This window comes from Lichenostomus cassidix, chromosome 8, assembly GCF_008360975.1.
Source record: "Lichenostomus cassidix isolate B80296 chromosome 8, HeHo_3.0, whole genome shotgun sequence".
Classification (NCBI taxonomy): Eukaryota; Metazoa; Chordata; class Aves; order Passeriformes; family Meliphagidae; genus Lichenostomus; species Lichenostomus cassidix.
This window is the reverse complement of record NC_139489.1, coordinates 14,377,028-14,391,108: the sequence shown is the minus strand read 5'-3', so window position 1 is coordinate 14,391,108 and position 14,081 is coordinate 14,377,028. Positions and strand designations below refer to the sequence as shown.

General features: G+C 36.8%; 1 protein-coding gene across 1 annotated transcript in view; it reads right to left on the bottom strand.

Moving 5' to 3' along the window:
* HS2ST1 (heparan sulfate 2-O-sulfotransferase 1) overlaps nucleotides 1-14,081 on the bottom strand; it is a 78,113-nt gene that overhangs the window by 16,669 nt on the left and 47,363 nt on the right. Inside the window, exon 2 of the mRNA XM_085068006.1 lies at nucleotides 3,826-4,064. Coding sequence (XP_084924132.1) covers nucleotides 3,826-4,064 — 239 coding nt within the window. The remainder of the gene's footprint in view (nucleotides 1-3,825; nucleotides 4,065-14,081) is intronic.

Below are 14,081 nucleotides of genomic sequence, written 5' to 3'. Positions count from 1 at the left end.
GACAGCTGTGACATTTACATTTGTCTTAAGATGGACCTGCAACACGGTGAGCCCCTGAGAACTATAGTTATTAACACCTATAACTAGCCAGCAGGCAAGAGATTATTTTTTTTTCTCCCACAGTTTGCAGCATTCCAAAAGCCAGAATTGTTCCAGGTCATGGACATCCTAATGAGTCTGGATTCACACATTTTAGGTCAGAGATGAATACTTCTCACTGCTTCATACTGTTAAATATGATCAATTTTACCTTTCTTTTCAGGGCTTAGCAGATACTGGAGCTTTCAAGAGACAGAACAAGCTTCCCCATCTGAGCCCAAGTGAATAAAATTTGAGGTAACTTTGAAAGTTCAGATAGACGTGAATTGAATTCCTGTGAAGTTGTTTCATGGTGCTTTTATATAATCAGCTACAAAGTTGCTTCACAGCCTTTAGAAAGTGGGAAATCAGCTGAGGTTCACGGAATTAAAAAGCCAGATCAAACATACTCTAGGGGCATAAGATGTCCTGAAAGGTAAGTTAAACATATTCAGTTTCTAGGATGTTAAGAATTTTAAAAAGTCCCAGTGAGCCAGAATGAGGAAATACCCAACCAGCATTACCTGGTCTGAGAAAAAGCCATGTGTGCAAACTAAATGATGCTGTAAGTTCTGATCTCTGTCCATTAACTGCAACCATCAGTCCCTCTGCTCTACAGTCTGACCACACACACGTGCAGACATGTACACACAAACATACGTGTGAGCCTGAGTGTGATCGAATGTGCATAAGAGTGTGCACGAGTGTGCAGGTGTGTGCCAGGGTATGCAAGTGTATGCAAGAGAATGCATAACTTTGCAAGAGTATATGTGAGTGTGCGCAGTAGGCCATCTAATGCCAAGAGAAAAATTCTTAAATGGTCTCAAGCACATAACAGTACTGCCATTGCTAACTGAGTTGCTGCAGCCTTTCACTTGTTCCACTTCTGACAGCCACTGAAACCTGCACTAGCAGAGGATATAAGTACCACTAAAGCCAGTATGACTGTGGTGTCCTCTGAGAGACAAACTGTTTTACAATGCACCTGGAAGAAAGATAATATATTTTCAGGTTGCTCTTTTGAGAAAAATTGAGAGAGAAACTGAAGGAAAAAAAAGAACAAGAAACAGCAAGCTAAAGGAGTGAAACACTGGATAATTGTAGCATTCACAAGTGAACAACTCACACCCACTTTTTAAATAATGCATCAAGAATACATGCTGTAATGCAGAACACTCATTTAATTTCAAATGTTTTAGATGACAATTTCACCATGTAACAAAACTAATAAAGTTTGTGTGGCTGGTATGCCAGCCTGATAACCATAACACAGGCATTCTTTTATGGACTGTGTCACTGCTGAAACATGCAAGCAGCAAATAAAAGTCAAAAATAAAAATCAAACAACTACACTGACTTAATTATGTAAAACAAGTGATTGTACTACAGACCACACAGGTCAGGAATGCAATACGGGCAACATGGCACTCAGCTTCCTGCAGAGAAAATGCCAAACCTGGGGAAAGAGGGGCAGTTCCCAGGATCCTGCTGCCAGAGAAACTGCAAAAGAAAGGAGGGTTGCTGCGACAAGTTACACCTGAAGCTAAAATGGGTGTTAGGGACTCTTATCAGTTTATCTGAAATCAGATACAGACTATATTTGGAGTGGATTTTAAATATAATTTTTTTCATATTGCATTCAATAAGTAAAGGTTTCACATATGGACAGAGAACTTAAAATCTGTTACACTATTATAGTAGTTTGGAAAAAGTACAGCAGCAATACTGCACAAAAGAAGGCTCAGTAATTTACAAATTCCTGCCAGGCACAAGGCAATCTTCACCTTGCTAAGGGAGATTTGCTTTAACAAACAGTATCACTAATAGAACAATTTTGTCTCTATGATACGTTTATGTATTTTACTACTGGCACATTTACACCTAATGCACCCAAATGAGCTATACTGCTAAGGTGGCATATGAGTATGTCATGCTAATCAAAGCCCACACAGAGTAAACGTCATCAGCTACCACTCAGCATCCCTGCCATCTCCAGAATTATGCACTATGACTTACAATGGCAAATTGTTATCTCCATGTATTAAAGATGCATAATTATTTCTGCATCTTTGAACAACTACGCAATATATTAAGTTCTTCACTGTCAGCATATCCCAGTTAATGGCCACCAAAGAAGAACAGTATCTACTGTCTAATTAAACTACATAATTTACCACTTTGGACAAGAGCATAATATCAAATGAAGGTGGGACTGACTGACAGGACACACTCAGCACTGACAGACTTTAATTTTTCAATAGATTATTATTATTAGAGGGAAGATGAAGAGTTTCTATTATACAAAACTAAGCCAGTGAAAAACAAATTTCATTTAAGCTCAAACTGATGTAGAAATTTAAGGAAGCCTAGGTTTAATTTATACCTATTCAATGACTAGCTCTCTTATCCTTCAGGACAGATCTCCATTTCAAGAGACACCTTGACAGAAACAGAATTTGGTGGGAAGTGCAGCACAAAGTATGACTGACTTGAGCATGATTTTTAGTCAGATATAAGCTTATTAAATCTTTCAGAAAATCACTCTGCTCTTAGTGCACAAGTCTTTAGTACTTGTTCTACGCAGTGGACGGGACTATAGTGATGGCTACCAGATTTAATAATCTCAGTAACCATGTATGACAATATCACATTCATACTTAGGAAACAATTTTACAAGAGAAAATACTCAACAATAACACAACTCCACCATCACAAAACAGATGCCAGTATCACCTCAGTCCATTATTTCCTCTTCATGGAGATCCCTAGCTCAACCTTTCTCCCACATATAGAACTGGAAGTGGAGGGCCTTTAGCAGCTGCTTCCCCTTGCTCCAGTCCAGTTGTGCTGAGCTGCTTCTGCCCACAGACATGCACTTAAAGGAGCTGTAAGGTTCAGTGCTGACATGCTGCAATGCAGAACAGCTCCTGCCTCTGCTGCATATCAACTCAAGTGATCAGCATACAACCGGCAGTACAGAGATCGGAAACATTTGTTTTACAGGCAGGGATGATGACAGTGATGTTTCAGATCACTAACCTGGGTTGCCTGCAAGTGCACTCATGACAGTCAAGGAAATATTAAAGAAAGTAAAACAACAAACCTACTTCCTCATCCCAGCCTAAGAAAAACAGGGCACTGAACTTTCATCATCTTTTTTAAATCCTCATCATCTGATGCAGTGGTAGTAGCCACAATAATTTCTAGTCTGATACTACAGTGATTTCAGTGAGAGCTTTAAATGGATGCAAAGTGACCTGTCCTTCACAGCGCAAGCTATTTACAACCACTTTTCTGTATGTTTTTACCACCTGTGAGACCTGACTGGACCCAGCACCAAAGACACAAGTCTAGCCCTGACAGCATGCACAGTGCCTGCACTACTCAGAGAGCAAATTCCCTATGACTGCATTCACTGCAGATGGAGATGACAGGCAAGTGGTATTACACAGCCAAAACAGTTACAACAACAAAGGTCATTTCTACCCCAGTCATGTCCCTTTCTAGCTTTGCTTTTGTCCAATAAACAGATACTTACAACCTCCAGTAGCCCAGCAAAAAACCAAAACCTATTAAGAAATAGTAATAATTCTCTACAAAGAAAATATGAACACATTAAATTTCATTTATATTGGAAAAAGTGACATAAAAGCCAATTACATCAGATCACCCAAGTTTACAATAGTAAATTTTCTTTCCTGTGCTCTTTCCTTGTTTCATAACGACATCCCAAATTCAGCAGCTTACCTGATCTTGCAGAGACATAACAGGATTATTTTTGGTTGTATTGATATGCAGAACATGGTATTTGTTCTTCGCACAGAGATCATAGGCAATATTTGTGAAGGATGTGCTGGCAGTCTTGGGTACTCTGTTGTATATAATCACCACATCATCCTCTTCATCCAGTGTCACATCTTGTCGGGGACCATCTACTGTATGACGTTGCTCTATTTCTCTGACTTCATGTCTTGCAATAGCCCTTTCTGTTAAGGATGAAAAATATAAAACTTCAATGTAAATATGACCAATTCTGAAGTTCAAACCTTAGAACACAATCTGGTGAAAAGCAGTAACTCCTCAGCAATAAAGGAAACACTTGCTGCCCTATGTATTTCTGACATATCTGAAGGAAAACTTAATTCTATAAAAAAATGAACGAAAGACACTCCAACACAAAACACAAAGGCTAGAAAACAATATACTTAGGGAACACAGACCATACTCTGACTCACACTGATCACTGGAAGTCATGATCTCTAAAAAAAAAAAGGTCTATAATGCACTATCAAAATGGCAACATCCCTGAAATATCCTAAACAATTTCTACAATACACCTCTTCAAAAATTATAATGGAAGAAATAAATCAAACAAGTTGAAAAATATTATTCTTCTGGAAACAGCAGAAATACTAACACCAGAGACCAGTCGACTAACTATGTAGAGGCAACTGTTGTTCAAATGTAACCAGTGCTTGTTTTTATTTCAATTGATACAAGCCCCGAGAGTAAAGCATTACAATAAATGAGGTTGCAAAAATTCAATTAGTTTTATTAATTTGAAGTTTGACAAGAATAGAAGCAAGAGATGGTTACAAAACAGGTAAACATTAAGGTGAATGATCTCTGAGTACTGAAATACATCAAATACATCAAAAAGAAACATGGAAAGGTAAGCTACAAACAAGACATTTTGGTAGAGTAAGTACTTTGCAAATAAACCACCTTTCCTTTTATACAAAGGGCAATACTCTGAGTAATTGAGCATTGCTTCAAGTGATAAAAGCTTATTTGGAAAAGAAAACTCACAGTATTACAGCTTTTTTTATGCTGCTGAATATCAAATACCCTGTGCTGATTGAGACACAGGTTTTTTCTTTTCCAGATAAGTATGTACTTTAATACGAGTTGTAATACAGATGTCAAAGTACTTTTTCTCATTCACTTATGGTGATATTGCATTTAATAATGCATTCAAAGAAATCTGCATTTGTCAACAGTATAAGCTGAAGTTGATATCACAAAAGTAACCTGTAATTCTCTGTATTATGTTCTCTTACAGGGTATAACTCTTTGTGGATGACACACTTTTAATAGCAGCTGCAGCTCTTGGCCTTTACTTCCTCTGCTTCTTTAACCCAGCTCCTTCTATTCTCTTTCACCAAATCTCTTTAATTATAACATAAAAACACTTTTAAAGCAGAATCATTAAGCTGTGAATAGCCTACCATGTAATTCCACATAAATTGTCTTAAACCACAAACTTCCATCTGTCTGAAATGCTTCAAAGCTTAAACTCACTCACTCTCTCATATGCTCATCTCTCACACCCCATAACTAAGTTACATCAGTATGAAAATGTTTGTAGAAAATGCTTATTGAGTATATCTCAATTTTCCACATGACATCTGTTGCTCCCCACTATATCAGTCACAGTTTTTGCTCCTTCCTTTCTCATTTGCTACCTCTCCCATCACTGCTGGCAAACGTCCTGTTTTGGAAGAGAGGAGGCAACAGACTCAGGTTTCATCTCTCTGAAGATGGCTACAACGAAATGGGGCTGGCAACTCTCCCCTTCCTGCCAGTAACAGCTTAGGGAAGCATTTGGTAGGGAACATAGTTAACCATGTGGCTGCCCAAGGCTACATGGATACTGAATACCACCTAGAGAGGCTGAAATGAAACAAATTTAATTGGTATTTTCTACACCAGAGTAGTAGATCTAAGCTAGATTTGAATCATAGCTGCACAGAACCCCAGGGCTGATGAGGCTGGCTGGCACAGAGGGAAGCTTCCTCTCTTACATGGAAGAGGGAAACATTTGTGAGAAACAGACATGATTTGCAAGAGGATTGATGAGAAGTATTCCTCTAATGAGGTATTTTAAATCTCGATGATTCAAGAATTAGTGTGATAAGTGCACTTTAAAGACCATGCATAAGATATAAAAGCTGCATGATTGGATGCAATTAGCAGAAAGGCTATTGCATCCAACCACCTTCAGCTTCCCATGGTGAGGGGGAAAGCAAGAATTCATGTAAGGAGCAGAACCTTCACAAGCCTGAAGTATACAGATAGTCCTATTACGAAAAAAGAGGAGGCTTTAAATTTCAAACTAAAACAAAAACGGATCTTTAAGATGAAACACTGAAATCACCCTTTTGAAATAACTGCAATAGTTAAAAAACAAAAGCTGAAATGAAGTGAAGGATCTAAACTGCTACAGTTAGGGAAGGGAAGTTAAAGTGAGAAGCAGACAAAGCACCCAGAAGTGTCTAACCTGGTCAGCCATCATAATGGCCTATTTCATTCGAGTCGATGAATAATATAGTAATGAAAATTGCAAGTTTTCTAAAAGTGCACATGTTTTCCCAGTCATAAATAGTTTGCAGTTTTTGCTGTGAAGTCAGGAAGCTCTTCTGATACTTACAGAAAAGTCAGTTCAACTCTTAGAATTACGCATATTTATTTTTTTCATTGATAAGGTTAGTTAGTTACTTGATTTATTATTTGGAGAGTGGAATAGGCCCAGTAATAATGGTAACATGCAACTGAGAATAGTCTTGGGGATACCTGTGTAATCAGAAGTTAGAGATTTTGAGGAGTTAATGGGCATTTGATTAACTACTTCATTTGGTCGTCTATAAAATTTAGATAGTCTTGGAAGTAGAAGTCCTGTAATGGCTGAAAAATGAACAATGTTCATATGTCTTTAGAAGTATGGTAGAAAATGCTATGTATACTTTAATGACATTTTACACGTGGAAGATAGGGAGGAAAAAGATGTAAGTATTTACTAAATATATTGTGTTTACCAAAAACCTCCTTACATGACAGCCCTACAAATTTAACTTTGATTACAAGAACCTCTCTACATAAGGTTGGACTGGTTTCACTGAAAACAAAAAAGAAGTCAGGATAGGTGATTTCTTTCCTGTCAGAGATTCAGTGGACAAAATGTCCTACAGTCTCATTGCTTTCACTGCATTCTATTTAAACATCATGTTGTAGGAAAAACACCTATGCAAAATTATTAAGAGCCAAGTGCTTAAACAGGGTTAAAACCATGCACTCTAAATTTGACATTACATAACTACATCCATTTTAAAAGATATGCAGCATTTAAGCCAGTGATACCTTTGAATACAAGACAGATTTTCATAAAACTGTAATATGGGATAATTTTAAGGCATAAGATATTCTGTCTCACACTTTTTTATTATTGTTTGTTTAATTTCACTGTAATGAATAATATAATTGCTATACCCTTGGGATAAACTCTGTTCTGTCAGCTGCAGTTGTCCTGCAAGCAAACTTTCGTCAGCTGCAGGGACAGTTTGCACAAAGACAGTACCAATATGATCAGTGTAATAACAGTTGCTGCACTGATTACTTTCCAGCAGATTAATTACTTGCAGAAATTCTTTAGCTGGCTGAAGTAGCTGCTTTGCAAACAGCTCAACAAGTTTGTTTCCTTACCTATTTGTCTACATGTTCTTCTAAATCCTGCTTTATCCCATTTCTGTAACTCCACATCTTGGCACGACTTATATTTCTTGTGCCATCCTCTTGTAGCAATAAACCACAAAATATCATGGCTAGCAACGAATTGGTTTGCCAATCAGATGCTACCAGAAAATAGCATATAATGGGCAAGTTATGTTTCTCCTTCAGCAGAAGCACTAATAGCAACATCTCTTCAAGGTCGCTGCCCTTTTAAGTCAAAGCAGTTTCTCAACAAGCTCAAAAGTTACTAACAAGAAACACTTGGAGAGAAATGGACAGGCCAAGGATCTCAACTAATAAAATCACCTGTGAAAATGCAGTGGACCCACACATACTTCTAAAAATATTTGAAAACCCAGCTGAACAATATTTACATAATTACAGAAACAAACCATCCAAATGAACAATATTTAAATAATTAAAGAAACAAATGACTGTGATCATAAGCAGTTATTAGTCTACATTCCTTGCACATTCAAACAGATGAATGTCCTAGGTAAAACAAGCTTATTAGCATTAACTTCAAATCCAAGTGTTAACTGCATAACTGCATACAAAATCTTCCCAAAGAAAATTGTGTGTCATGGATTTTAACAACTTAAAAATTAACAAAACCAAACATTTCAAGTTCCTCACATTTTTCACAGAAGCATAAGAACCTCCTGGGATTTCTCAACAAAGAGATCTATCAAAATCAGAAATTCTTCTTTACCCTATAACTTAGCACTTACCACTCTTGATGAAAGAGACATTTTGAGCCTTACTGGTTGTCAAAATCAAGTTCACTGAGTAACTGGAAGAATAATTCAGAGCATACTGCTCTACTGTCCCAACTATGTTCTTTGTCCTCTACATCTATTTTCCTTCTGAAGGTATCTACAGATATTATTTAGGCTCTCTCTTCAATGTGTCTTATGTGCCTGCCATGCTTCATTGTAAAAGCTCCCACTCAGATGAGGAAAGACTCAGTCTTAAAATAAATTTTAGCTCAGCAGCCTTCAAGTGCTACCCAACAGAAGAAAAAGATGTGGATTCAAACTTCAGTCACACTGACTTGATGTGAAGGAACTGGACAGCTAGTGTTAATAGCACCATCCTTGAGCAAATAGTTGCTGTATATCTACACTACTGGATGCCATGTTAAACCAATAAGCAGGTTTCTTCCAGTTGGGAACACTGAAGCCAGCTGACTTTGTGTCTCAGCTTTCTTTCTACTCTGCTCCCAGGCCAATTAGGCAAGCAGCTGGTAGCCTGAGGCATTGAGCAGCTCTCAAGCTGTTTCCCTGCCCAAAAGCTGCACTAAACACGATTGGCCTAAATACTGAACCCGAGTAGGACTGAAAACCTACTCAGTATGGACTCCATTCTCCTCTGATGAAGAATGAAAACTGAAGAGTGGCTTAAAACCAAATCGTAATTCTTAGCAAAGTTAATGTTCTGAATCATTTTCAACACCCACCATATACACACAGCCTTCATCTGTCACTGAAATGTGGTCTCCTCTGGGAGCTGTTTAGCAGCACACAACTTACAAACCGGAGTGCAAATCTGTGTAGATACCAATACTTCAGGGATACAGAGAAGAAGAGAAAGAATCAATGGTGCTATGACAATTTATGCTCATGGAGGATTTGTGTCACTATACCCAATTAAATCTGAAGGAAAAATATAGATTGAATTAATAAAAAGTGCCTTACAGTTAAATTTGTGCAAGGTACCAGTATTAACATACCAACTTTTTCAAAGAGCTTTAAAAATGACAAGTCTATTCTGCTCTAGTTTTAAGTCTTACAAAGACCAAAACCACCATGGGTTCTCTAGCAACTTCATGAATTAAAGACCAACACTTATTTGGGAGCAAAAATAGTAAAAGAGATTTCTAAGAAACAAAACTGCAATTTCAGTTAATTTTTTTCAGTCACACATCAGGAGCACTGGTACCCAAGCAGCAGACCGCTGCCCTTGGACAGAGGGTAGATGGTCCTATTGCATTGCCAGCCACTCACACATACTACTACCAATCACTTCACAGCTTCAGAAACTTTGGTTAACAACAATACCATTCAGGGAAAGACACTTCTGGAAAGCACTGCTAATGCCTTATAACTTACTCTGGCTCAAATAATAATTTGGACCTTTTGATTTCTTCTTTTCTTAGATATTTATTTGCATTTAGATAAGTTGCATCTTAGGTAAGTTATTTGCATTTTAGAAAAAAAAGACTGTTGGTCTCATTTGCAAGTCAGCTATCTTTAATCAGCCTGTGAAATACTGGCTAAAACCTTTAATTTAACATTTAGCCTTAAAAAGTTTTCAAATTCAGGACAGCCTTAGCACAGAACCCAGTTCTGACCTTTAGCAAGCAAAGATCACATGCAAAGCACAAACCAAGATGGAAACAGAGTACAAAGCTTAAAATAATACCAGAAAGGTAATTCTAAGTTTTTCCAGTAAGGTCAAAAAAACATGTTTTCTTCCTCTTTTAAGAATTCAGTTGCCTTAGTGGCATTAAATTCTATTGACTAATTTTAGAAATTTTATTCCAGCTTGTTTCTTTTCCAGTAATGCATGAAAAAAATAGGTATAAAAGATATTTTGTAATAAGACCCCATAGTTTAGTGACCAATTCGAAGTCACTAATATTGCCAAAACATTTTCTTTCATAGTGGTTAATGCACTTTCAGAAAAGAAGGAAAAGACTGTTCTGCACTTCAGAACTGTCCAGACAAGAGAATTGTTTTCAAACTCCAAACTTTAAACTACAAGAAATGCTCATTGGAACGAGTTAAAAGAAAAAGCAACACCCCTCACAAATCCCAACACAGACCACCAAGGAAGCACTGTGACTGTTAACTGAAATCTAATGCAGCAGCTGCCTGAAAATTAGAAGTAGCAAATCTGAAAAGCTTGCTACAGTTCCACTGGCAATTGATATCTGTCACTTTATTTCAAGATAGCGTTTTTGCCAGGGCTTTATTCTCAACATGCATATTGAGTAGTGAATAATACTGTTAAGGCCTTGATTTTAAACTAAAAGAGAAAAGGTCTACCCAACACTGAAATCACTATCCCACATGTACATCCAACCTGGTGTTAACATCAGAGCCTGCATTTCTCCTTTTTCTGCAAAGTTTTTAAGGAAAAGAGATTAGGGCCTGATGAAGTATTTGCTTGCTTTATTTTTCTTTTCTTAAGACTACAGTTAACATACAGCCTTATATATTTTTCTTCCAGCATTCCACTTCTCAAAATATTTTAATTAAAGACTATGTTGTGGCCCTTTTGGGATTTAAGACCAGGCATACCACGCATGTACTATTAAGTCAACCTCTTAGTTCACGTAATATATAGGACAGGTAAGGGCCTACATCTCAAGTTCTCCCAGGAAGGACAAAACTAGACAAAATCCCATGGGAACGTACATATCAGATGAATTGCATATATACATCAAAGTTAAGATACCCCAACAAGCATGGTTATTCCCAGAAATAACACGGTTTATAGCAGATATTCTGGTAAAACAGCATCCAATAAAACAGAAAAAAATAAAAGGCTTAATTCCACCAAATATGAAATTTTCAAGAATTTGTAAATGCTTTAAAACAAAAGGTGCATACTTAAAACACATCTGCAGCTCTAACTACAGCATCATTACTATGACTCCTGAATACTGCACATAATACTGACTACAAAGTTAGGTAAAAATCTACAGAAGCAACTTCTTTAGGCACCATGATGTATTAGTATATTTAAAAATAAGCATATGTCAAGCACAGCTCCATAAACTTTATAACTTCAGACTTATCTGTTTTGCTTAACCCAAGTGCTGACTTCAAGCAGATGAATTAGCATGAGAGCAAACACAAGAGTCACCATTCATCTTTGTTTTCTCCCAGTTACTTGCAATTTCTTGTTTCATTAGGACAAGTAAACAGATAGCTGTAAAGAGAAGGATGTAATCACACAAGGAAAAGGTTTGTGGCTTTTCAGAACCCCAATACTGTCAGTAAAATGTTATGAGCACTGTGACTATGATAGAAGCAAAGAAAAATAGTTGCAAACCAGGGATTTGTTCTCTAAATAATAAACCTCAGCGGAGTATGTAACAACAGGGTTTGCTCTTATTTATAGTGCCTTAATATCTTAATGCAGGTCTCCAGTGTTAGCAAAAAAAGTTAATGGAACTGTTTTCTACATACATACAGTTGTCACAACTGTCACAAGCATTCCACTATACAAATGTGCACGTCACTCCCTCAAGAAAAATCCAATTCAAATAGTGAAAAAAAGCAAGATCAATATAGAGTGTCTGACTCTATTTAGTAAGGCAGCCTGGAGACTGGTGGTTATTTACACATATTTGTTATTTATATTATTATATAAGCTTTCTGCAGCCATATATTTACTTTTTTAAAAAGGATATTAACTAGCAAAAAAGCAAAAAGAATCACTAAACTATCTTTTAAAATAATTGAAAGACCTATACGTAAGGACAATGCTGTATTCTAGTAAGCCACCATCAGGTTTAATAAAACTAATTGCTAAGATATACTGTTATTTGCAACATATTGCATTTATACCCCTGCTTGTCTTCACACTTCTTGGCTAAACTAACCTAATCTGGAAAACAAGCTATTGCCATCTGGTCTAACAGCCAAAAAAAGGAAGACAGTAAACAGCACTGCCTTCTAATCAGAACGTCAACTGACGTGGTTAAGGTAGAAGTGCTAAATATTTTACTAGGAATCTTAGGAAGTTAGAGTACCAAGAATAAGCTTATGAGAACTCTGTGTAGCACCAACAGATAGAGCGTGATATTTGCTTAATTGACACTGGCTATGTATAGATTAAGCATTTACAGTGATAAACATGATTTCTAACCTTAATGTTGTTACAGGAGTTTGCGTAAAATAGAAGTTTTGACAGAAGTTTTAAAAAAAAAACAGAAATGAGCCTGCATGCAGCATGAGTTCCACACTTGTTAAGTCATTACAGTATTAATTTTAATTACATTTTAAAAATACTGATTAGATAAGCTCTTGATTATATTTTTTGTTTTCTTTATGAAAACCATTTATCTTGCTCTTAGCTTCATTTAAGAACTTCAATTTAATTCTATACCCAATTTGATTCTATATAAATCAAAAGTAAGTTTTATTTTTCCCTCAAAAATGGGAATTTGTAATGGAGATATTTGCTGCCTCATGTAGCTAAAATACCAACATAGATTAAAAATACTGCTTTATCTTTTTTTCCAGTCTAAGGTTAGCAGCCTAAAAACTTCATCTGCAATGGAGATGAGAGAAAGATAAGCATGAATAAAGATAAGTTCTAACAACATACAGACCACTTAAAAATTACATTTCAGGAACATCAAAGCCATTTTAAGTACACGAAAGCACAAAAACCTCCCTATTTTTAATTAAATGCTAGAATTACAACAGACATTAAATTGAAACTTTTTCATTATCTCTGGAAAACTCTTCTTGCTGTATCCCTCCCCTCTTCACACCTAAGTCCAAGCTATTCTCAGGTAGAACTAGGAATAAAAATACAGACAGTATCAACCTGGTTCCTCTCCAAATAAAATAATCACCTGCTTTAAGGGGAGCCCTTGCCCCTTTGACTTTCAGAGGGTTCAAAGGAGCAGTGCTCCAGTGGACTCAAGGTGTCTGTAGAGGGAACACTACAAAGAAGCCCTCACAACATGTACCCTCCCTGGCCCTTCCCTAGAAGTTCAGCTGGACTTTCATGAAAGATGCCCAGATGAAATCCTCAATATGAGTTTGAAACCATGCATTATAGAACATTTGTGACACAACTAGCAGCTAATGCAAACCTTCCCCAACGATCTTCTCCATGCTAAGAAACAATGGCAATCATACTTCAAATACTGGCATACCAACATCACTACTATAAATCTCTTTGCAGCAGATATTGATTAGCAAAATCAGAATTACAGAAGCAAGAGCTTGACCTGATTTCATGTCAGTGTGATATGGAGCTCCTTGTGCTTGGTGAAAACAAACAGTCCAGGTCTGGAGATGTGTACAGTAAGGTGGTTTTGTACAAAGAACTTCCCTCTGGTAGGAGAGCCAGCTGGCTTATTGAAAGCCTTTTGGTGTTAATCCTGATTTAGATTTGATTAAGCTTTTTAATTAAAAAGAATTCTTTTCCTACATGCATGAGAAATATTCTGGTCTTCTCCCAAATCTTTTTTTGAACAAGGACTATGTGATGAAAATTTGTCCAGAACAAATGGGCAAAGAATTCTCTCAACTGCATTTCAGGTAGCTCTTTAAAAAAGCTAAAAACAATACCAGCCCCTTGCTCAGCACTTTGGTGCCACAGCAGTAAGGGATACAATAGATTTGTATTCATCAATCTCTACCAATGCTTCCTGACTACAATACAGAATAATTGTTCATTCTCAGAGACATATCATCACTGAACTCACTAAAAGTCAGAACTGCAGAATGCTATTCTGAGTAAGGAAA